General features: G+C 48.2%; 7 protein-coding genes across 7 annotated transcripts; 6 read left to right on the forward strand and 1 right to left on the reverse strand.

Moving 5' to 3' along the window:
• Window positions 1-211: 211 nt before the first annotated feature.
• On the forward strand, window positions 212-2709 carry TGAM01_v201642 (hypothetical protein; the record flags this gene model as incomplete). Its single annotated transcript, XM_024548807.1, has 4 exons — window positions 212-306; window positions 392-597; window positions 665-1107; window positions 1183-2709. 4 exons carry the CDS (start codon window positions 212-214, stop codon window positions 2707-2709), a joined length of 2271 nt encoding a protein of 756 aa, XP_024406418.1.
• Window positions 2710-3019: 310 nt separating this feature from the next.
• TGAM01_v201643 (hypothetical protein) lies at window positions 3020-4130 on the reverse strand (the record flags this gene model as incomplete). The annotated part of the gene is made up of 3 exons (XM_018807203.1): window positions 3020-3388; window positions 3449-3530; window positions 3610-4130. The coding sequence occupies 3 exons, from the start codon at window positions 4128-4130 to the stop codon at window positions 3020-3022; spliced, it is 972 nt and encodes a 323-aa protein (XP_018659537.1).
• Window positions 4131-4860: 730 nt separating this feature from the next.
• On the forward strand, window positions 4861-7498 carry TGAM01_v201644 (hypothetical protein; the record flags this gene model as incomplete). The annotated part of the gene is made up of 7 exons (XM_018807204.1): window positions 4861-4922; window positions 4984-5021; window positions 5090-5979; window positions 6056-6164; window positions 6240-6683; window positions 6751-7285; window positions 7414-7498. The coding sequence occupies 7 exons, from the start codon at window positions 4861-4863 to the stop codon at window positions 7496-7498; spliced, it is 2163 nt and encodes a 720-aa protein (XP_018659538.1).
• Window positions 7499-9576: 2078 nt separating this feature from the next.
• TGAM01_v201645 (hypothetical protein) lies at window positions 9577-11856 on the forward strand (the record flags this gene model as incomplete). The annotated part of the gene is made up of 1 exon (XM_018807205.1): window positions 9577-11856. The coding sequence occupies one exon, from the start codon at window positions 9577-9579 to the stop codon at window positions 11854-11856; it is 2280 nt and encodes a 759-aa protein (XP_018659539.1).
• A 1673-nt stretch (window positions 11857-13529) lies between these two features.
• On the forward strand, window positions 13530-13931 carry TGAM01_v201646 (hypothetical protein; the record flags this gene model as incomplete). Its single annotated transcript, XM_024548808.1, has 2 exons — window positions 13530-13766; window positions 13887-13931. Coding segments are annotated over 2 exons (282 nt in total), but the record flags the coding sequence as incomplete, so codon positions are not given.
• A 1363-nt stretch (window positions 13932-15294) lies between these two features.
• On the forward strand, window positions 15295-18294 carry TGAM01_v201647 (hypothetical protein; the record flags this gene model as incomplete). Its single annotated transcript, XM_018807206.1, has 5 exons — window positions 15295-15511; window positions 15586-17060; window positions 17117-17207; window positions 17266-17940; window positions 18002-18294. 5 exons carry the CDS (start codon window positions 15295-15297, stop codon window positions 18292-18294), a joined length of 2751 nt encoding a protein of 916 aa, XP_018659540.1.
• A 1794-nt stretch (window positions 18295-20088) lies between these two features.
• Window positions 20089-23455, forward strand: TGAM01_v201648 (hypothetical protein; the record flags this gene model as incomplete). Its single annotated transcript, XM_024548809.1, has 3 exons — window positions 20089-20513; window positions 20602-21032; window positions 21243-23455. The coding sequence occupies 3 exons, from the start codon at window positions 20089-20091 to the stop codon at window positions 23453-23455; spliced, it is 3069 nt and encodes a 1022-aa protein (XP_024406420.1).
• Between the last annotated feature and the right edge of the window lie 1129 nt (window positions 23456-24584).

A 24584-nucleotide genomic window follows, 5' to 3' on the forward strand; every position in this document is an offset into this window, starting at 1 on the left:
GTGAGCCACGAGACATAAGACAGGAGAGGGCATTCCAACGCCAAAATTTTGTACTTCCTGTGAGAGATAGTCCATTTATATATTCTGCTGCTGCCGCTGAGAAACTCCTTTCTCTTCTCTTCCCTTTTTTATTTTCTTCAACGAGTCATCCCTTCCTCCCGTTTTACTCATCCTCCTTTGACGCAATATATTGGTTGAAGGTTAATTAAGGATGGCGTATTTTCTGGATACGTCGTATGCCGGAGAGGCGCTCCTCTCGGGCTTCAACTGGTTTGATGGGGTAGATCCATCTCATGGATTTGTTGCGTAAGTAACCCATTGCTTGCCTCGTTTTCTTTTCTCTTAGATGAATAGATGCTAATGCGTATTCTCCATGTAGCTATCAAAATAGACAAAATGCCGAGCAAATGGGCCTCTACAGCATCGACCACAATTCAGGGGTTGTCAGAATAGGAGTCGACAGCACGCAGAGGTATTCAACTTTGGATCAAGGTCGACCGAGCATTCGAATCGAAAGCAAAGAAACGTATGAGCATGGTCTCTTTATTGCAGATTTTTTACATATGCCCCCATCCCACTGCGGTCTGTGGCCAGCGTGTAAGTCCTGCCTTCACTCATGCACAATAACTTGGCGAGAGTGGCCTCACTAACATTAAATACCTAGTCTGGTCATATGGCGATAACTGGCCCTATGATGGCGAGATCGACATCATAGAAGGCGTCAATATGGCGCATAACAACATCATATCTGCGCACACTGCAGATGGCTGCATCCAGGGCTCGTCCATCAACGGCCTCTATAGTGGCCAGCAGCTAAACACGCAATGCGCCGTGGGAACCTACAACATTGGCTGTGGCTTCAATCCTTCCTCTGACGACCTCTCATCATATGGCGACGGGTTCAACGCCGCTCATGGAGGCGTCTACGCCATGGAGTGGAACGAAGAACATATCCGTATCTGGCACTTTGCTCGTGGATCGATTCCTCGCGATATCGAGAACAAGGAGCCGGACCCCGAGAGCTGGGGACAGCCAGTGGCCATTTTTGGAGGCTCTAGCTGTGATGTGGACACGTATTTCAAGAACATGAGACTTGTTCTCAACATTGTGAGTACAAGATTCATCGAGACGCTTGAATAATGCATTTAGAGAACAGGTAGCTAACTGTGATGTCTTCACTAGAACTTTTGCGGAGATTATGGCAATGCCGTCTGGGGCAAATTAGACACATGCAACCAATTTGCGCCCACATGCGCTGAATACGTAGCTGAGAACCCAGAGGCTTTTGCAAACGCCTTCTGGGATGTGCGATATATCGATGCGTACCAGTTTCGCCCTGGAAATCATAACCCGCAACCGCATCGGCCAGACCACTGGGAACCCACGACGACAACGACAATGACTACTCGGGTCACCGAAACTGTGACTGTATTCGGGCCCGGGAACCAGCATCGCCCTCCATTCCTTAACAGCACTCGCGGTCCTACCGGTCCTCACGTTCCTGTTGTGTCGATCGAGCCTGTTGCCACCAAGGCCCCTGTCAATCCCATCAAGATAAAAGATTATTCGTACCTTGGATGTTTTCATTCGAGCAGTGACTTCAAATCATTCCGCGAAGTCAATTCTGGGAAAGACATGGCTCTCCAGAAATGTATTGATCTCTGTCATGAACAGAAATACGTTGGTATGTTCGACACCCGCTGCTTCTGCGCCGACCGTCTTGATGCCCGTACAGCAGCAACTCAAAAGGAGGGCCTTTGCAACCACGCCTGCCCAGGAAGAAATCGTGAATTCTGCGGCGGCATCATTGGACGTGGAGGCGACGGCGAAGGCCAACTTCCACAGAAATTCTCCAACTCCACGTCATCTTCATTATATTCGCCTTTTGCGCTCACTGTATACGGCCGTGTTGCGGAGGAAAAGCCCAAAGCTCCTCCGGCTATGGCGCCTGGCTCGAACGAGGTCGCTCCCAAGGCCTATCCTCACAGACCGTCTTGGACTACTAAAGTTGCCGAGGTGACTGTCTTTCCGGTTTCTGAGCAAGGTTGGCAAGAACACAGCGAGGGCTGGTGGAGCCATGAAAGCTGGAATGGCAATAGCTGGCATGACGATGGCAATGGGGGAGAGAAGTCCGCGTGGAAGAATGGAAGAGAGGAACAAAAAGATGGCGAGCATAAAGAAGATGGGCAACACAAAGACTATAAAGGAGAACCTGCCAATGGCGACAACAAGTCGAAATGGAATCCAGCGAAACCTGAGATCACCGAGGTTGTGATTCCGGTGACGAAGACGGTTACGGATTGTCCTGAAAGCACGACGACGAAGGAACAGATCGTGATACCGCCTTCTGGACCGAAGCCTTGGGATCCTGCTGCTCCTAAAGAGCACTGGAGCTCTGTGCCTCCTTTTGGTCCTCTGCCACCATCGCCTACACCTGTTTATCCCAAGGATTACCAGGAGCACTGGAGTTCTGTCCCTCCGTTTGATCCTTTACCGCCTTCAGCTACTCCTGCGCCTCTGCATGATGATGTTGAGTCTCATCTGCCCCCTCATGATGAAGATGCTCCACTTCCACCTCCATTCCAGACAGGCGCGCATCCCCCATTCCCTCAAGTGATTGTTGCAGCAGCACCGGGAAATCACGAGGGTAAGAAGTATCTTGTGATTATGGGACTGAGCGTACTGGCTATTTTCATGGGAGTGTTGTAAGATACGAAGTCAAGAAAGAAAAAAGCAAGGCAAAAAAATACATGAAGAAAAAGTAAAAGGGACAAGATCTGGAGGCAGAGAATTATATCGTGTTTTATCTTTTTTGTACACATACCCCTAGCATAAGATGCATCATGTTTGTAGTTCATGGTGTTCGCATGTAGTGTAACATTTAGCTTTAGGATTTTTAATGATAATACTTAACGTATACACTGCTGTCTCCGTCTTTGAAAATATCACGCAATGTCCTTGCTTGTGCTTCGCGTCTAATCGGATAGGAAGGAAGAGAAGAAAATGAACGCAAAAACGGCTAAATGTCTACAACAATGGCCCTATTCTTGACCTTACCGGTGCTCCCATACATCTGCGCGGCGTTGACCATCAAGCTGCCCTGGTTGCTACCCGGGCCGCCCATGAGCCATTTCCACAGCACAGCGTGAACACCGTGCCACAGCACGTAGAAGTGATCCCACCAAGCGGCGTTGGGGATAAAATCCCAAAAGGGACCGCGGGGTGGACGGGAGAGAAGTCGCTCATAAGCAAGCTGCATGTCGTCGAAAAAGACGGATTCCTTTCCGTAGCCCCAGTGGACGTGGCCGAAAACGTGAAGACGGGGCTTGACGCGCCAGATTTCTTTCAGAAGTTGAGGGTCGCCAAGGCCGAGATCCATGTGATGTTTCTAAGGCGAGACAAGTTAGCAGTTGTGCATTTATACTCGAATATAGTGGGTTTATCATACCGGAGGACAATGAGTCACGAGAATATCAGTCTGCGGGGGTATCAAGCTAAACCACGGAGGCTGTGAAGGCGGATATTGAAACCTATCTCAAGTCAGCATTCCAGCCAGATGTTTTATCCCAAGACAAAGGCTTCCTTTGTCTTTTTGTCATGTCAACTTACGCGAAGCTCTCTGGGCCACACTCTGGAATGTCCGGAGCGCCGAAAATAGTCAGTTTCCTCCCTTTGATCTCTTGCACGTTCAAGCCGCTCTCGAGATAAAGCAGCCCGTCCAGATTCACCGCCGCGTTGGCCTTGATGTCCTGGTCCAGGCGGCTACGCGGGTCAAACCAGCTGTCATGATTTCCTGCAACGACGATTTTAACCTTGTGAGGCTGGCTCTTTAGCCAGTCGATCTGCTTCTGGATATCCTCGGCGGCCCCGGACTGGGTCAAGTCGCCGGCGTGGATGAGAATGTCGCCAGAGGGAATGTCGACGAATTGTTCGTGGGTATCGGATATGCAGACTACGCGGATGGCAGGTCGTCCCCGCGGAGGCACGAACGGCTGTCCTCGGAGGAAGAGCAAGAAATGGTATATGTTGATGGTGATGAAGGTCAATGGCGAGAGGAGGAACTGGTCGAGGAGAGTGAGGCGTTCCCACTGGTTTTCCCGGCGGAGGCCGAGAAAGGTGAGGAGGCCCATGGCGAGGCGCTGTAGAGGGCAGAGATGGAGCCGTGGTTGGATTGATTAAAATTCTTTCATCGTTGTTGTTCTGATGTTTCTATCCAATGAGCGCTGCGTGAATATGAGTGAGTGAGTCAAGAGGGGTGTAGGTGAAGATCAAGGTGAATGACTGCATGTGATTCGAGATGAAAGTTGAGGGATGAGCTCATGGCCTCAATTCTGGGCGCTGATTGGCTAGGCGAGTAGCCCCGCTCAATCTGTCCAAGTTTTGGGATTTTGATCTTGGCGATCCGATTTCGATGATGATCCATGATGAGAATCTGTTTGAGATTCCTTGCTCGCTTTTTTTTCTTTAATCATTTCCATTCTCGTTGCATAGCTGGCTATATATACACCTGGCTGTATTCTACGGCAGTCGTTCAACCCTTCAGCTTCTCTAGCTCCCTGCGGGCTATTCCCCATAGCGGCCTCCAACCAGCCATACGGTAGAGCTCAGCTCAGCTCAGCCAGTGACGTCTTCGCCCGCCATCCCCACACCAGCTCCTGTGCAATCTGGCTATCGATTGACCGTCATACATAATCTGTCCATACTCCATACTTTTTCTCTTCATGATACGAGCCCTACAACTATAGCTTCACGAACGCGCGCGCTGCTGCATGACCTCAATTCCCTGTGAAAACTTTATCTCTTACTTCCGCACTCTTCTAACCCCATAAAATCCTTCCTGTCGTGCCCGACGTCATCGCCATGTCGAGCCTGCGGGGCTTGGTTGGTAAAGGAGAGGACAGTGGCCAGGATGGCAATTTTGGGTGAGCATCGACTGCTGAATGCAACGTGGTTATCATGCAACTGAAGCTCATCATATTACAGCGTCGATTATGTGATTCATTATCGAGTGCCGCCCAAAGGTGCGTTTCTGATGAGATCCTTCACTTTGAAAGCCATCGTCCTCTTCCTTTCACTTACATCCCTCTAGAGAGAGCCAAAGCCGAAGCCGCTTTTGTGCAGCTCATTGAAGCCCTCGCCAACATTGGTCTCACCACTTCCGTCCGCTGCTGTGATGAGACCTCTCTACTTGTATTCACCAGGCTCGCCTCGGATGATGTTCTGGGCCAGCAGGTCTATAGCTCTCGCCTCCAGGATTGGCTGCAGGGCGTTCGTATCACTGGCCCAGGAAGCGACGTTTCACAGGCAATTCATGATGAGCCCGTTACCGAGGCAGAGAGGCTGCGGCTGATATACCTGCTGATTACCAAGTCTCGGAACGAAGGAGGCGCGGGAATCACCCAAGGCCAGGGACAGTGGAAATACGTCGAGTCCATCTTCCCGCTTCACAACAATGCGTTCAACAAGGAGTGGCTGCAAAAATGGAGCCAAAAGTATGTTTTGGAACAATCCGATTTAGACGACATTCGAGACAGGTTTGGCGAGAATGTCGCGTTTTACTTTGCCTTTCTCAAGGATTACTGTCGCTTTCAAATATTCCCCGCTGCTATAGGCTTTGCTGCGTGGATGATATTGGGTCAATTTTCCGGGTTTTACGCCATCTGCAACTGCCTCTGGTCCGTCGTCTTTTTTGAGTACTGGAAGCGGAAAGAGGCTGATTTGGCTATTTCGTGGGGGGTCCGTGGCGTCTCCAAAATACAGCATCAGCGACCAGAATTTCAGTGGGATTTTGAGGCTGCAGACTTGGCTACAGGAGAACCTGTCAAGGTCTATCCTTTTACTAAGCGGCTGCAGACTCAGCTCCTTCAGATACCATTTGCCTTAGCTTGTGTTGTTATTCTTGGTGGACTTGTCGCAACAGTCAACTCTCTGGAAATCTTCATCAATGAGGTCTATGGCGGCCCAGGAAAGCAGTATCTGGTGAGTAGACTAACGTTGAACATGACGCATCTATTTCATCGTAGTTACCAGCGCTAATGGTCATTTGATGCAATAGGGCTTCCTTCCTAGCGTACTTCTTGCTGTTCTGACTCCAACTTTTTCCACCGTTCTTATGACCGCAGCCAAACGACTGACGGATAAAGAAAATTACGACACCATGGATGGTATGTAACCTAAAAGATACAAACCCAAAGCGATGGCTCTTGAAATTAATACTAACGGGGTCTTTTTTTTTCCAGCACATCATGCGGCTCTTGTGCAGAAACAGTTTGTCCTCAATTTCATGACCTCGTATATGGCTTTGACATTCACGGCATTTGTGTACATTCCTTTTGGCAACGTCTTGCAGCCATTTTTGAACTTTTGGGGCAAGACGGCACAAACCATCACGATGAGCGAGGTTCCCCTGGACACTCGTCAGTTTCAATCTAATCCCCAGCGAATCGCCAATCAAATGTACTATACCACGGTCACAGCGCAAATCATCAACACGCTCACAGAACTTGTCGTGCCGTATATTAAACACAAGGCCTTTGTCAAGGCCAAGGAGCTCTCAACCAAGGACACGATTACAAGCAACGACCCACCTGAAGAAGTCGAATTCTTGAAACGGGTGCGAAACCAGACCGGACTAGAGGTGTATGACGTTACAGCAGATTACCGCGAGATGGTTATGCAGTATGGTGAGTCAAGCTATACGCCCCACTTAATCAACATGTGAATATGGATATGGTTAATAACTCTAAATAGGTTATCTCTCTCTCTTTTCTGTCTCATGGCCTCTTACGGCCTGTTTTTTCCTCTTGAACAACTGGGTCGAGTTGCGGTCTGACGCCCTAAAAATCATCATTGGCTGTCGCCGACCCATCCCATGGCGAGCTGATTCTATCGGTCCGTGGCTGACGGCTCTTGGCTTCCTTTCATGGCTTGGTAGCGTTACCAGTGCCGCCATTGTTTATCTCTGCAGCGGTGATACCTCTGCATCTCCTATCACCGCGGGTGGCGTCCTTCTGAGCATCCTTCTGGCGGAGCATTTCTATTTTGCAGCCCAGCTCGCCGTCAGGTTTGTCATGGCTAAGGTGGAGAGTCCCAGCCTGCAGAGGGAGCGAAGGGAACGCTTCCAGTTGAGGAAGAAGCTATTGGAAGAGACTGTCGGCCACGTGGCGGGTGAGAAGGCTGAAGTCGCCGTCCCAGGGATCGAAGCGACGGAGCAAATCACTAGGCAAACACTGGAGGAGGAGGCCCGTCTGGCCTCGATCCAAGGACATGGGTCTCCCGAAGAAATGTAAGACGCCTTTATTAACCTAATACTTGGCTTTGAGGTGTCCCTGCATGATGCTGGGCACGGAGTACGGGGCAGAGCAGAGCAGACTCAATTTCGAGGATCAATATTGGCTGACATGGTAACAACAGGTTCTGGCAGCGTCAGCGAGGCATTCAGGAGACAATCTTGGTCGGGCGGAAATTGATCGAAGAGCAGTCTAGCGGCAAGTCTTGAGGATGAAGCTGCATCAGGGGCACATGCACTAAAAGTAGGTGCGGAGATATTGGTATGTACGCTTGAGTGCCTATTTTCTGCAGCCGTCGTACAGAGAGGATCCAAGAGCTCCATCCGGAGTAATACTCTTCTCTGCCCCCCATCGACTAACTCTTCCCACAGGCTGCCGGCGAGTTCTAAGTTGGGGACATGCCCCGTTGCGATACCGACGAGGTTCGATATGGGACGATGTGGAGGCTGATGTGGTGGGGCTGGCGACGTCGAAGAAGCAGCACGTGCTCGGGGCTCGCGACCGATACGGAAGACGGAAGCCGGAAGGCGGCAATATGGGGGTCAGAGGTTGATTACGGGTTTGGCTCCTTAGCTTCCGTGATGGATACTCGGTTTGGACAGTTCGCTAGCGTTGTCTGGAATCCCTTTTTGCAATTTGAGGACGAGTGTTTTTGGCTTCTTGTGTCCAGCCTCCATTTTCAGCGTGTGAGATCTCTAAGTACCGGTACTTTCATATCCATCATTAAGATGCCATGAAGTGAAGTGGCGGAACCAATTCTATTGTTGGTCGCTTCATTTAAAAACCAGCGTTGGTTTCCTTGGTTTACACCTGGAACGAACATGAGCCACCCCTCCCTCTAGCTTAGAGCCACGCCCCTCTAAAAAACAGAACGAATCGTCTTGGACAAAAAACAACGCCCGCTGCACCGACTCAGAACAATAGGAAGCCCGTGCATCTAGCACGTCCCTCTGCCCAACGTGGCGAATGGTCACGAGGATTGGCAGCGAGCAACAAACAAGACTGATGGATCGGCAGAGGGGACAATAGAAGCCCGCAATTCATGATGGAGCTAGAGAGGAAACTTGATGGAATGACGATGGAGGCATATAAATGCCGGTGCACTGACGATGAAGCGATCTGTTACGGAAGCTAGGACCCGGGAAAACTCTTTCAAGATGGAGAACAACAAAAGAAGAGTTTCACCGACATTTCCTCTTTTTTGTTTACAAGTGTAAAATTAGAATCAAATATGGAGAAGATCCAGCCATGGGTTTGAGTTGGGATGATGTCTCCCATCAGGTACCATTCGCTGGCGGAACCCCGTAAATGGAGCCGCGGGAAATCATGATCCCAAAGGTTAATCAATCGATGCGCTTCTGCAAGATCTTTTTACTTGAATAGTTGTACCCAGGTAGCACAAAAGGTTCCACTCTGCGTGAGTCTCTTCAGGCTGTCGATCTTTACCCCAGACTCGGGATAGTGAGAGAAGGATAGTAAGGCTGCTATAAATTAAACGGAAGTAGATTGTAATGAGATATTGGCTCGTTAAATCGAGTGGAATAGCGAGATTGTTGTAAAAGTGGTATCAGATTTGTTCTTGAGGATTAAGTGGCTCTTTACAAGCTGAGAGTGAAAGAGCCCTGGAGGTGATGAGGGAGGCAGCTGAGGCCGCCTGCCCGCATTGGGCGCTCAATTCTAAAGGCGCGAGGTAGCAGCCTAGGAAGCCACGACAGGCGACAAATATGTGCATATCAGGCTGCATGCAGCCAGTAAACTGCATAGTGGCCATGGGCTGCTATTTCTGCACGCCATTAACTTGCGTAGCCAGCTCTTAAGCCTTGCATTCAACCTTGGCCAACGCGAAAAATGCATATAACCATCGAAGCGCTCGTCAGCCTTTAGCTACAGTGGCTCATTGGGGGGAATGGGCGCCTACAAGCTCTTGTAGCGATTCAAGAAAGGCCGCGATTGGGTCGCCCCTCGGCCAAGATGCACATTTATGTCATTATGAGGCTGAGCGCATACATTGCAGTGGGCGGTACAAGTTTCTACCTTCTCTATTGGGTCTTTGTGACACAGCTTCGGCGCCTGCTACCACTCATGCATCTCATGCTGCTTGACTCATGGCTCTAAGTTTTGTTTAGCAGGTTTTTGTATACATTCCAAAAAAAAAAAAAAAAAATGCCTTGTCATTAATAGGGTTTATAGATGATGATCTCGACTTCTTTAGAGTTGTCTATAATAGGGTGCTGCTCAACTCTACTACGCTTTCTATCTATACACTTTATTACTGTTTAACACCATTATGGATGTTACGAATCTTGCAATTAGTATCGCGGCTCTCTACACGACGTGTCGCGACAGTTATAGTTTCTTCACCGCTGTGACAAAAGCGGAGACAGAATCTTCAGCCCACCTACGGGAACTAGAAATTCAGCAGTCCATTCTCAAAGCTTGGGGATTCCATTGGCAGATTCAAAGTGAAAGCGGCAGCGAGCCAGAGCACTCCAATCACGCCAAGCGAAAAGAGACCAAACTTTACAAATACCTTTTGAGCAATCGATTCAAAGCCGAAGGCGTCTTTAGCACTCTTTCTGCTCTCGCTGATACACTGTCCGACCAGGAGAAACTCACCAGGCGCTATGGTATCCAGCTTCACCCAGCTCAGGCCATCCAAGATGGACAGGAGTTGGCCAATAATGTTCAGCTGGTCATCCAGAAGGCTAAGATTGAGGATGTCGAGCCGGTGATCAGTGAAATCAAGAGTCGCCTCTCCATACTTAACAAGTTCAAATGGGCCTTGAAAGACAAGGACAACTTCAAGAAACTTATCGCCGAGTTGAGATCTCATAGCGACTCGCTCTACCGCCTTTGTCCTGAAAATGCATTCGAATCGATGAATATATATTTCACCATGGAATGCTTGGCCAATCAGGAGTCGCCAGTAGGTCTGAAGTGGACTTCAAGGCTCGCAACAGAGCAAGCAGAAGTCGATGGAAAGTCTTCAGTGCTGGAAGGCTACAAATTGCTAGCTTCCACAGCCACTTTGAAAGCATCGGTGAATGAAAACAGAAATAGAAAGGAAGCGAACGACATAGCTCTTACCAGCATTGACGAAGAGCAACACCAAATGCAGTATTTAGGAAAGGGCCTCGCTCTTTTTGAAGAGCAAGTCGTTTACGTAGAAATGAGAGACTACCGCGGGCCGCCACGAGAACTCACTACAAAACAAAAAGAGCAAGTGAAGCAGCAAAACGAAGAGTACCTGAAGCGACTGAAGGCAAAGATAGATATAAATATGCTCTATTCCGGTAAGATCAGCAGAGAGCAGATTGACAAATATAACAGCATCATCGACTCCGAAGAAGATGACGAACCAATCGAGATTATCAGACCAGACGATCCCGAGCTTCGCGACCTTATCAGGAACTTTTTCAACACCTTTCACGGTGCTAACATGATGGGAAACGTCTATGGTTTGGATATCGCTGGTATGATCGACCACAAAGCTGGCGAGCACAAAGGTCATTGCAGCATTCTCTACAGGTTACCCGGCACAATCGGCGTTCAGAGCCGTGATCGGCCTGCGGAGAACCTGAAGCTTCGCGCACCTGTGACGCTGCAATCGCTCCTTGGAGTCAAGCAAAAACAAGGCATCCGATCCATGCTCGGTGCACGTTTCGAGCTTGCTAGAAAGCTTGTCCGTGCGGTTTGTCTGCTTCACTCCAGTGGCTGGCTACACAAGAATATACGCGCAGAATCAGTCATTTTCTTTCCCGAACATGTGAGTGCACTGCAGGAGGACCGATACGAGGTTAAGATCGAGATCAATGTCTCAAAGCCTGTTTTGATGGGCTACATCTTCTCACGGCCAGACGATATCATCACACAAATTAACGCACCAACTGTCGAAGATAACATCAGAGACGACACCAAAGATGACAACATAAATAAAATCAGAGGTTTTCTCAAAGATTCTATCAAAAATTCTATCAAAGATGATATCAAAGATGATATCAAAGATGATGTCAAAATTGAAATCGAAAATGAAATCAATGAGGATAGCGAAGATGATATGAGGCCGAAACCGCCAATGAAGCTAAAACCATCCGGAAAATTGGTGGAGGCTAGCTCGATAAAGTGGATACACAGAAAGGAGATTTCTCGCTTTGGTAGCATATATGGTCGCAATATGCTTGAAAGGAAAGCCGTGGCCGAGCGTACGAGCAAGATAAATATCATTGGCTTTACGCTTGACTGTTATCAGCATCCTGCGAAGCATGCGGATCCACAGCGCCAGTATCGTCACGCATATGATGTGTACTCTCTCGGTATTCTTCTACTTGAAGTCGGGCTATGGGAAAAACTGAGGGACTGCGAGATTGAAGAAGAGGATCATTATGAGCGAAGACGATGGATTTGTCGAGAGTATCTTGATCGCCTGAGATGGGCATGCGGAGACACTTATGCGGATGCTGTGCTTAGCTGTCTCATGATTGAGAGCAGTGATGACGAAATAGCGAAGGCGAGTGAGAGGGAGCTTTGTGCTAGAATTATGGCAGACTTGGAGGGCTGCCAGGCTTAGTACTTTCGTCCAAACATGTAAATCGCAGTATACGAATTGAGTCCAGGTGCACCTTGAGCCTTGCTAACTTGAAATGCAGTTCATCGCCAAGGATAGTTCAACCATTTGTGCCTCTTACATGCTTGAGTCTGGATTTCTAAGTGGGCCATTTCTCCGGTAAACGAGGCTCTCCGGTAGCCCGGACCGCCGCAGTTCGAGACAGGGCCCCTTGCAGCTTCAGCCAGGGTGAAAGGTTACATGTATGTGTAATGGTTCGTTTCGAGTGTTAGTGTTTTGTTCCAAGAGTTTTAGCTTCAATCCCATGCTAAAGAGTTTTGTCTGTTTATAATTTTTTTCGGGAAAATATACAAGTAGTACAAGCTATATCCGTACTTGGACTGACCTCGCTGAGGGATCTGAATATGCCACCCCTCGCAACCCTTAGATGTGGTCTAATAAGCGAGTTTAATGCAAAGTGGTGCTGAGCATCTGAAAGCGATATTGAAGAGTTGATTCATCAGCTTTTCCCTCGTTGCGGCACCACCAGGTAGGGTCCATCGGTGGGGACTCAATACGATATACCGACTCTGCATGATAAACGTGTGTTGAGCTGCGAGGTTGACATGGCTTTGCGTAACCGAGAGACGGCGGCCGCTGCTAAGAGCGGCGCTTCTCCGGTTCGCGTCCGGTTTCTGATAAAGCCTTGGATAGGCGAAGACCCTGCCGATAGTGGCTAACCCACATGCAGGAACCTCATCCGAGGATTCAAATAGGATCGATTTATGCGGATGATGGGCAGAGCATATACCCATGTACTTGTAGTGCGTGAGACATGGGGAGAGAGCATGGGGATGGTGAGACCGGGGAAGTGGCTACGGTATTTGCTCTCACACTCTCTCCACGGCTTATACGCACGGTTGGTATAAGATTTGTGTGACACTGTTCAATTTGGTAGTAGTATGTTACTGTATACTATTGCTAAGCAAAAAAAGATCGGAATCAGCATTACTGTAACATGTTGACATATAAACTCCACCTCTGAGAGGACAGCACATATGTTTACGCCATTGTTTGGCTCCAGCACCCATGTTTGCTAGGTGCCCAAATGGGCAATTCTTGTCTCAACTACTGTGTAAGTGGTCACTGGAATGTGACAAACGGTGCCTGAACTGCTTCCGAGAGGCCAATCAAGAGGGCAAACAAGCAGCCAAAAGGTGGTGTGCGTGCATGTAACATTACCGGCAGGCCATTGCTAGTTTGGTTGCTACTGTGATGAATAGAATGCAGGTGGCTGGCACACCTGCATCCATTCTAGATGCTGATGCTGTAGCTTCCCCCCTTTCACCAAATTCGTCGATCCAAAAGAGGCCTTGTTTCTCGAGTATCAGATAGTCTGCTGGGAGCCAATTGGTTCTGATAGCGGTCCTCCAGGGCCTCAATTAATGCTACCTCACCTTACAGAGCCTACAGCACTCCTGTAGGGCTCATGCTACGGCAGCACTGACGCCCGGACACAGAAAAATCCGGACATTGGAGATCTCAAACCCCTATCCATGTTCGCTGGCAGGTTCAAATTCCTTTGAGCATCTTCTTTCTCCACCACTCACCACCATCGCGGATTCCACGCCGGTCCATCATCACGACCCTGTTCTTGTCTAGCCCCGCTAGAGCGACAGCTAAAGCAGCCCGGCATCCACCACGAATATCAATCTCACTCGGCGGCGTCTTGGAATCAAGCTCGAGGCCCCCTCTGCAGGAAGAGGCTATTGAAGCCTTTGCCGTTTGCGACACCGCACCGTTGTGCCAGATCTTTAGCTAGAAGCAGCCACGAACCGACAGAGACGCTAGATCACCATTCTGTATACGCCACCGTTCTTACCACTGGAGCTACTATGGCGGATACGGGGGTGACATTGGAGACCTTGAACGGAGTGAGTCCTCGTGGATAGAGACGTGTTGCATCACGGCGCAGATAGAGCGCAATCTGCCCCCAGTCTTGTTCCTTCTGCATCTGCTTCTCAGCTCCGCGATGGCTAATGAGTTTGTAACAGCAGAAACGAGGTTGGCACATCCTGACTATTGATTGCATTGCATGAGCCATGCTTGATGCGATGCCGTACCCACGCGGGACCTGGGCTTGTCCCATCTCAGTAAAGGAGCCACACCCGCCCGCTATTACTAGCGACTCTCGATGGACGGGGCCCTTTTCAAAAACGAGGCTGCGGCACCCACATGCGCGCGCCCACGAGCTGCCCACTATTCCGCACAAGCGTCTCTTTGACAGCTCCGACCAATCTGAGGCGGTCCTTGCGCAACGTGGTCGGGACGCATCGAGTCCCCGGCTCTTGAACAACAAGGGTCCACGCAGGATCGCTGCGCTCTAGCACGATGCTAAACAGCCCTCTTCCGAATCAGCCCATAATAACTTGTACGCCGGGCCCTGTCCAATCGACGCTGCCCTCGTGCTCACAAGCCAAAAGGCCTCTGAGCAACCCCGCCAGTGCTTGACGACTCGGAGCCCCTTCGTTGGCTCTCGGTCGATTCATTCATGCTATAGGAACCTGGCAAGCTGCCTTGTTCGTTGCCCCGGATGGAGAATCGTTCAGGGGAGAGCCCAACAGTCGCTTGGCCTACCGCTGCTAGTGGTTGTTTGGTGCGTCGTCTGCGTCCCATATCGTGCATGCATGCATCAATTTGCCCTGGGCGGGTACCTGCCCATTGATTGCTGCAGCCGTGCTAGTGCTGCGACTGGTCCCTTCGTGATTGTTCGTGATAGCACTGGTGGCCTGGCTACGTTCCTACTATATGAACGCCTGGGTGGCTGCAGCCATGGCCATCGTCTGGCTCCGTGGGCCGTGGCATTCCTTCTCTCCAGCGAATGATGCTCACGAGTACTGCTACTTACGTTGGGGCTGCTCAGCTCTTTGATGCGTACGCCTCTTTCTTCTCCTCTTAGTCACACTCCTAGGCATCCTTTCTCCCCTCTACTTTACAAAATCACTTTTCCTTTCTTCTTTTCTTTTTCTCGCCCCCTTCGCTTTCTCGTTTCACCATCTATAACGTTTTCCCACATATCTCATCTAGTGCAGCGCCTACTGTTGCTAAATCACAATCACCAACTCAACCAGCAAGGCGGCTTACTCAAATCTTCAGCATCTGGAGCTTGCCAGCCTGCCCCACGCGGGGACTCTCTCGGTCTTGACTGACGCCGCTTCTCTATAAACGCCACACCTAGCATCGAGCCTCCGTGGACTATCGGCTTGTCATAGCAATTTTATCCTCTTTTAATTTCCGCCTTCGAGTGCATTGTCTCGGCCTATATTTGGCATCGCACGTGTGCTACACGCCCGACTCATACCAAGTCGGTCGTGAGAGGTGTCATCGTACATAACCCCCCCAGTCCCTCGCCCCGCCGGCAAAGACACATTGCTCGCCTGTTCTATATTGCCTGGGACAACGATGGATGACATTGCCGACCTCGTTCTCACCCCATTCAGAGACATTGTCGAGAAGGGGAGGACAGCTGTTCAGAATGCGGGTGACACACAGCCAATGCTCAAGGCTTCCCAGGCCTTGCTCAAGGAGGGCGAACGTGCTCTCAAGAGGATAGAGCCGCTATGTAAAAAGCACTTTGACGATTATGGGCCAAACTTTGTTGCAGCCCTGAGAGACAATGGTGAGTTCCGTACAAATGATATATCACTTGATATTTTTACTTTATCAAGTAGAGTTAACGTGATGTCAATATAGAGGATATCGCCCAGTTTCGGCTTCAGCTTACAGATATGCTCTGGGAGTTTGATGACTATATTGAAGTAGACGACTTTGATGCTGCCAAATTCACTGAGCTTCAGATGCAGTCGCGTGCGGCAGCTCCAAAGATTTACGACATCCTGTTGAAGATGAAGCTCGAGGCACCTGCTCAGTTCAATTCTCAGCATTTCATGTCCCAGCTGTCTCCCCCTTCATCGCCTCACCCCATGCCGACTATGCTTATGCCGCAGATGCCGCCGACACCTTCAGTTACTAGCTCCAGCTATGCTGGCAGAGACTCTGTGTCCAGCTCCAAGACCGACAGCAGGTCTGTCGGGGATGCAGCTCCCGCTGAGACTGCCAACGAGCAGCTGAGAGTGCTGCTCGACAAGGCATTCAATACTAGTAACAATACTAATAGCATCGACCTCATGTCTCCCCCGATGCCACCTCCGGATAGGGCGTTGCCTATGCCCCCGCCACCTCCTCCAGCGGCAGTGGATCAATTACCTCCACGACCGCCGTCAACCAACCCATGGGACATTAGGGTCAAGACTGTTGCTTCTGATGATGAACGGCCACTGCGAGACGGGCCTCAAGCCCGCCGGCGACCACCAGTTGATCCAGCGCTCCAAACTCCGGTTGAAGGCCATTCACCAAACAGTCCGCTCACTTCTGCAAAGAACTTCTCAGTTCCGCGATCCAACTATTCAGAAAGCACTCGTAGCTCATCGTTAATGCCAGACAGCGCTCGCAGCTCGGGATTATTGCAAGAATATACTCTTGACGGAGACCACAAGCACTCGTCTCTTACCAGCCAATTGACAGACTACAGCATGAGTCCCACTCAAGTCTCACGCCCACGAGCACCAAGCAGTACTACTAGCTACAGCGCCAGCACCCCGACCATACCTGAGGAAATGTCGCGAGAAAAGGCCATCAGAGCGAGGAGTACTTCACGACCCCGCGCTGTCATGTATTCGCCAATGCCGTATCGATCACAGCCACGGCCACGTCAGCCCTCATATCCGACTACTGCTGAGGAGCGCGTGGAGGACGTAAAGCCTGGTCCCAGAAACGATTCGCTCAGTGATGCCGCACAACCTCCTATCTCTGAGCGAAGGTTGTCAGACGCCGAGAGTTTGCTGGATCCAAACCCCCTTCCGGTCAGTACAAGGCCGCCTGCCTATGATAGGCGGCCAAGTGCTGTCAATACAGAGCAACAAACCCAGCAACCACCTGCGTCGGGCCTCGAGCTTGGTCGCCGTAGCACGGGCCTGACCGCAAATGAGATCCCAGATAGTGGCCTGATCCCGGTAGACTCTTCTATGCCTGGTGCTGCTCTAGCCAATCTACCTCCCCAAGATCTCACAATCGACAACCAGAGTTCGTTTTACGTGATGAAACAATTCTGTGCCGGAGCTACCGACGTCATCAACGGTGGGATCGGTGTGAAGAGGATAAAGAAACCCGTAGGTACACTCTTTCCTGGTGGTCGTTGATGAGCTTACTGATTTGGCTGGGTTAGGGTTTTTCTATTACAGCTGTTGCTGCCAAGTGCACGCACTGCTTATACGAGCTGGACTTTAAGCATGTTGAGTACGATCTCAACAAACAAGGTATTTTAACAACTTTTTTTTCCTGATAGACTGGAAGATCTAACCTCTGTATGTTTAGAGGAGGGCAACTATACCAAGAATGGCATCGGATACCGCTTGCGTTTCTTACAGAAGAGCCATTTGCACGCAAAGCGGGTTGACGACGTCATGTATGCATGTGTCTTTTGTATTCATACCAGCCGAACTCTCGACCAAAGCGACTCAACTGTCTTCACATCGACCGCCGCATTGTTTGCCCATCTGGCTCGCCACCCTCGGCCGCTTCCAGATGTTCCTGGCATTGCTGTGGTAGACCAGACTGAGGTTCCGCCTCATTTGGTCAATGACTATGATCTTTTGTTTAACAGCCCGCCCGAGCCTCATCCGGTCCGCGAAAGGGCAGTAGAGATTGCTCACCTGCCCACAGGTCATGCAAAGGAGTCGGCCAGAAGACTCTTTGGCCAAAGACTGCTCCCTGACAGGACACCAGCTTTGGAATTGATACAAGGCGCAAAGATCACGGGAGTACAATGGCCTGCTCGATATGGAGGAGAATGGGCTTTTGGATGGCACGATGGTGTATTCGCATCGATCCCTGTCGAAATCTTAAAGCTGGATCGACCTCCTTTTAGCCAGATTAAGAGAAACAACTCAAGTCGCGTTCGAGCCAAAGCCAGGTGGAAGTTTTCAGTCAAGGAAAAGAATGAAGACTGGCTCAAGTTTGACAAGGACGAGGTCATCACCAATATAAGCTGTGAGTACAAACTTTTATACATGCGTTTTAGGCAAGAATAGGCATACTAACAGATAATAAGGGCCATATCCAGAGTATTGGTGCTGGTCAGGCACAAACGCAAAGGGCAAATGGGGAGTCTTCCCTCAGGCTTTCCTTGACCCAAACTCATTGCAGGAGATATCTTCCATGATTGGCTCAGACCGGTCCAGCATTCTCAGCAACGAGAAGAACAAATCGAGCACCATGCTGCCAAGCTTTTCCACACGGAGCAAGAATGGACGCCCAGCTAGCATTGCCGGATCGACAAGCAGTGGAGAAACGACACGATCCGGATTTGGCTCCAGACGCTTACGAGGACTGCGGGGAGACTAATTGAATAGTAAAAGAATGTGGATATGAAAAAACTTGGGCAACAATGGGACTTTTCGATTCATAGCGGGCGTTGGGTGATCCCAGCTCGCAAACCGATTATAGCTGTGGGCTTTTGATCCATGGGCATATTGTGTAAACAATTGTTTGTATGTTATGAACTGTTAGGAGATGCAGGGCGTTTTTGTCTTCTCGTTTTCTTTTTCTTTTCCCTTCTAGCTTTCGCTTTTGACCTTCTTTCCCCTTCGTTAGCCGGGGAGAGAAGGAAGATGTCAATAATTGACCATATGGGAGGATAATACTAAAGAGATGTTTTCTCGTATTTTGGCTATGTATAATGGGACATACCGTGGGATTTTAGGAACGTGTATATTAGGTAGCGCTGAATATACTAAATCTGGTCAACCTTGATGTTCATACCTAAAGAAGAGTAGAAATTAAAGTGGTTAAACAAAGCTTCATCGATTACGATGAACGAGAGCTTGGACACGAAAACACAATATCTGCGGTGTTTCGGTATATGCTTAGTAGCTCTCCTTGTTTACTTTGCCTTGCATACTTACCCACACAAAGGCCTTATATACATACCTAGGTAGGCAAAGTTATCCAGCAGCCCATTTCTATTATTCAGCACTCCAGCTAGGTGATATTAGGTCATAAATGTAAGCTGCTATTACTACTGCTACTGCTGCTACTGCTGCTACTGCTGCTACTGCTGCTACTGCTGCTACTTACTGGGATGTTGGATCACAGAATTGGGATACTGGATAACTATTCCCTATGTATATTCAGTAATTAGTGGCTAGATATATCAATATATCATTTAAAGCTTCAGACTTTTCCTCTTTATTCCTGTCCAAGAACATATGTATTTAGATAGCGGTGTAGTCTCAACTGAGGGCTGCTAGGGCCGTGTCTACAATAACTTACAACTACTAGCAGGCTAAAACATATCATCTCTCTACTGCTGTTAGCTTATAACGGAGAAAATCCATACGAGAAAGAATATAAATACTGTCTCGGCTTCTAGTTCCCTGTCAATGCACATGCACTGCAATGGGTTCTCATGCGCCTTCACGTGTATTGCCATAATTGGTAGGTACCTACCTAAGGTACCTGGCAGTGTCGGACTCAGCATCACTGCATGTACCACCTGTGTCAAAGGTACAAAGCGTTCTGGCTTTGTCGGCATAATTACTCAAAATCAGAGAGATGTAATCCTCTACTGGAGCAAGTTGAACACGTGGCTATTCTTCAAGCGTAACACTCTGTAATGCCCAACTCTAGCCTGGTGAGGCTCGATAATTTTGAGTAACCTAAACTTACATGGGCAATTGGCCTCGTAATGCACGACATTACGTCTAGCCTCTATTGCTGTTGAACGATGTTCCAGTTGCTATAAAAGGACCAACAAGCTTCTCTTGCAAGATATTTACTGGTGATATACCGGCAAATGACTATGTCTAGGCGCGCATATGGAAAAGCAGCTACCGTTTGATGACAACTCAAGTTGACATTTGTAATTTCTCAATTCGCCATAAGCATCCAACACAGGTCATTTGGTCGGCACGTAGTAAATGAAAGCCATAGTAATACATATTCAATGCATTGTGTCTCATCGATGCCCAAAAAAGAGGTATTGGTACCCAATAGACACTGCAGTGTAACCTTGCCACCTATTGGTTGCTTCTGGCTGGATCCAACGCTTTGATCGTAATCTTCCCCTCACCAGCTCTACACGATTTCCATCTCAGTCTCTTCCATCTCTTTAGGTTCGCATCGCATAATTCAGGAACAATGTCTGGACTTGAAGCCCTTTCGCTGGTCTGCAGCATCATGCAGGTCATTTCATTTACAAAAGAGCTAGCCACGACCTGCAGAGACATTTACGATGGCCGCGCTACTGTTGATGACATTACGCACGAAAATACGGCGTCAATCAAGACTTTGCTGGATGACATGGACAAATCTTCTCATGCCGTTCAGCAACGCACTCAAAATGAGAAAGACCTCCACGAGATAGCTCGAAAATGCAGCAGCGCAGCTCAAGAACTACAAACGGAAATACAGCTGACAATTCAATATCATCAGCCCGGAAGCGTTGTGAAGGCATTGATTGGGGGAATCAAACCTTTCTGGCATAAAAGAAAGGTTAAAGAGCTTTCTGAAAAATTTCAAAAATACCAAAAGACCTTGGAAACGCATATGCTGGTTCGTGTGTGGTGAGTCGCCCGCGCAGATTTCTTTTTCTCTGCTTTTATTTCTTTCTTTCAATGATGTATATTGAGACTAACATGGAATAATCTATAGCACGAAAACGGATGCTTTGCAAATTCAACAACAAAACGAATTCGTTGAACTATCAGAGACTATGCAGCACTTCATTTCTCAGATAGCAGCTGGTCACACTCAAATGGCCAACCTGATTAATTGGGATGGAGTGCAAACAAGGCAACAAATACAAAAATCTGAAATTGGCATGAAAGATTTGATCAACGCTCATCATGGTGAGGAAGATATGAAAGTGAAGCGAAATCGCCTACTTCAGAGCCTGAAATTCGAGTCGATGAATGCACGACGCACTGACATCAAAATTGCCAGTGAAGCGACGTATGTCTCGTTTTTCAAATCTCTCGAATTTGCAAAAAAGCCGACTTCCGGATCTGCTGCAGCAGCTTGGGCGGACTTTGTCGACTGGCTTCAATCCGATGAGCAAACCTTCTGGATTCAGGGGAAACCAGGTGCGGGCAAAAGCACGCTCGTAAAGTTTCTGCTTCAACACGAAAATACACACAAAGCACTTGATAAATGGAACCATGACTCTCTTATTATTTCTCACTTCTTTTGGAAACCAGGAAATATTCTACAGAGAAGTTTGAGGGGGCTGCTGTGTTCTTTAAGTCATCAGCTACTATCAAGCCAACCAGGCCTCATTGACAGGATAATATCAGAATTCAAGTTTACCAAAGAGAACGACTCGATAGGAGACTGGGAGATTCCACACTTGGTGGCTATCTTTAAATGCATATTGGCACATTACAACAGACCATTATTCTTTCTGATCGACGGCATTGACGAAGCGGCTGATGCAGAGGAGATTATCAAATTCCTGATCTCCAGTATCACTTCACAGAACACCAAATGGTGCATTTCCAGCCGTGGTGAACAAATATTCCAACAGGCCTTCTCCAAATACAAAGGCTTCAAACTCAACGAATATACCAGAGATGATATGCTCGATTTTGCGCGAAAAGAGATTCAATACGCGTTGGAAAATGTCCAAAAGCATGAGACCATGTATACAGAGCAGTTCCTGTTGGAGTTGCAACCCATTCTGGTGGACAAAGCAGAAGGTGTTTATCTTTGGCTGGTTCTAGCACTCGAAAGCATCAAAAGAGGACTTCGAAATCACGATGGGGAGGGCATCATACTATCTCGCTTAAGAAAACTCCCCACCGGACTCGAAGAGCTATACGCGGATATGTGGAGCAGGTTGGGTGAAGACCAAGACATATACCGAGGGGACGCGGTACGCTACTTCAAGCTACTTACAACACATCGGACTTTGACTGAAGAGTACCGAAAACAATATAGATTGGTCTGTCTTGATTTCGAACGGTTTCTAACACTTTTCCAAATTATGCTTTCTCAAGATGAAGACTTACAACGAAATTTGTTAGACGAGTCATATGAGCTGCAGCTTTCAGAGTTAGAAGCGAAATATTCAGGCATGTCGAATACTATTTCTATCAAGACTGCTGGGTTTCTCGTCGCCCAAGAGACACACGCAAATCTTTGGTTCGACTTGCAAATCAGATCAGAATATTCTCAATTAGAAAAACACGCTACGAGCAAGATAGACTTTGTTCATAGAACTTTGTTCGACTTCCTGAGAGACACGGAACCCGGAAGAAATATTATGTTGGAGGCACAAGCGGACCCTGCCCCCATACAGCTTGCAACTACGATGCTCTGTCAGCTTCGAATCATGGAAACAAGAAATAAGGCCAGGGTTTCTGGAACAATATTCCATCGCAAGGGGGATAGCTTGCATTATTTCCGCTGGCTATTAAAGCAAGCACAGAGAGACGATAACGACATAGTATTCAACACTTTACTGCCCGCCTACGAAAGACTCTTTGAAGCCAGACTTATACCGTGGGACCAACGATCAAACATGTACCCTCGACCATGCTTTGATACCCTTCTACTTAGCGATCCTACCTTTCAGCCATTTATAAAGGAACGGCTAAAGAGCAAAGGGGCATCGCATGCCACGCGTGTTCTTCGAGAATATATGTTTGTTGAAGATGCTGAATATATGTTTGTTGAAGATGTTGAATTTTTCAAACGCCACGGTCTCGGTATCAACATACCAGAGTTTTTCCATGACTTGGGTGCTGATATAAACTCTGCCGATACCTGCTTTTATGAGCCACCAGTCAGCATTGGGCAATTCGCAGGGTGTTTCACATATGAGTCAGCATTAAGTGAGTTTGTAAAGCAGCTCTATAACGTCACCAGTGGAACCTTCTACACTCGTCACTCTGTATCTTTTGGATTTTACGAACGGTTGAGATGCTTAGTGGCATTTTTAGAAACGTCACCCGACTTAGATATGCACACTTGCTGTCTCAGGCGGCCAGCCTACATGTATGAGCGTGGTAATCTGAGACTCCTTCTGTCTGCTCTATCTGTAGACAACAACAAAAACGACTCCATATTCAGATCCAGTTCCAGTTATGAACACAAATTTCTTATTACAGAGGCAAACTTAAAATACCTTATCGAACATTTTTTGAAAAACTTTTCGTCCAATATTACAGAAACAATGGATTTCGCAACTCGCGCCCTGCAGCTAGTTCGGCGAACGGACAGCAAGCCTTATTTCAAAGCTCGTTTCATTGTGAGCATACAAACGGCCGGGTTCGACCCTCTAGCAGGTTCAGTGACGCTCTACCAGGTTGTGGATGAAGATGCAGACGTCTTCTCCGAACTTCCTATCAAAAAAGTAGCATCGGGCGGTATGAGGGAATTTTATCCCACGCTTTGCATCTCATCGGAAAAGGTAGATGACTACCTTGGGAAGTGTAAAGAAGTTGATGTCTCTGCTTTGTCTGTTCTTTTGGATCAGAAACTTGGAGCTTGTTTTCTAGAAAGCTAGCGACTGATTCATAGTTGATAAAGGTTAGAAAGTTAGATACAAGAAGGCTTATATTATATGCATTTTTTCTTAATGTCATTAAGTGTTTCTGCATGGCGAATAGGGGTCGCATCATCAAGGCTGGTTGTTATTGAATGCAGCATCGCCTTCTCTGTTGTACCTCGAATTATTAGCGCAGAATGAGGGGACCAAATGTTAGCATATAGCTCGCAAAAGAAAGAGAAAGAAGAGGGAGAGAAAATACAAGGGGCTGCTGATTGGTATGCAGGCACTTTGCTTTTTTTAAATGAAAGGATCCAAAACGACAAGGCTCTAAAACGCGCGGTCCCCCTGTTTCTTGTCTGTTTCCGGGTACGGGATTGCGAGATAAAAAAACGAGCAGGGTTTGGAGGGATAGAGCTAAATTTATCGGAGTGTATTTCCGGGGAATATTCTTTCATTTAATGTTTAAGCGCTGAGATGAAGGATGCGATTGGCTTCATTGCAGTCGCTTACCTACTTGCTCCCTTCGGTCTTTCTTGATGGGAGTTATGCGACGGTATGTTTTTATGCTAACTTGTTGCGGGAAGTGCGTTTGATTACGAGATCCTGGAGGAGCTGAAAGGTGGCAATGAAGCAGTGAAACGGTCGATAACGAGCTTTGTTTAATACTTCTTTGAGAAATGTTTCTTTAGACCAGCTGAATGGCTGCAAGGTACACGTTACATATGAGGTAGCCATGCATAGAACGTTGGTAGAATCACCTAGTACCGGTGTTAATGTGCCACCACAGGAGAATAAACGTCAACTTGGTTTCATAAGTGCTCGCAATTTGTTCTGTCCGGGCGTTGAACAAAAGAAACAACAAAGCTGTGTGAAAGACTTTCACCCTCTTTTGCAGTTACTTTGATGCATATACTACTGCTCTGTAGATTTCACACAACGGTCTCTCTGAAGCACCTGGTTGCGCACAAGGAACAGGGTAACAGGTACACAGACAACAGAGGGTCCATCGTCAACGTTTCATTGACTGAGCTGTTTTTCTGTTCTTCTCTTCATCTCTTGTCCTCACTTACCAATACGAGGCTGTCGCGTGAGGAATCCTGATTGTGCGCATGTGCCCGTAAGACGGGGAGAATAGGATTGCTGC

Source organism: Trichoderma gamsii, assembly GCF_001481775.2.
Source record: "Trichoderma gamsii strain T6085 chromosome Unknown Scaffold_4.2, whole genome shotgun sequence".
Classification (NCBI taxonomy): domain Eukaryota; kingdom Fungi; phylum Ascomycota; class Sordariomycetes; order Hypocreales; family Hypocreaceae; genus Trichoderma; species Trichoderma gamsii.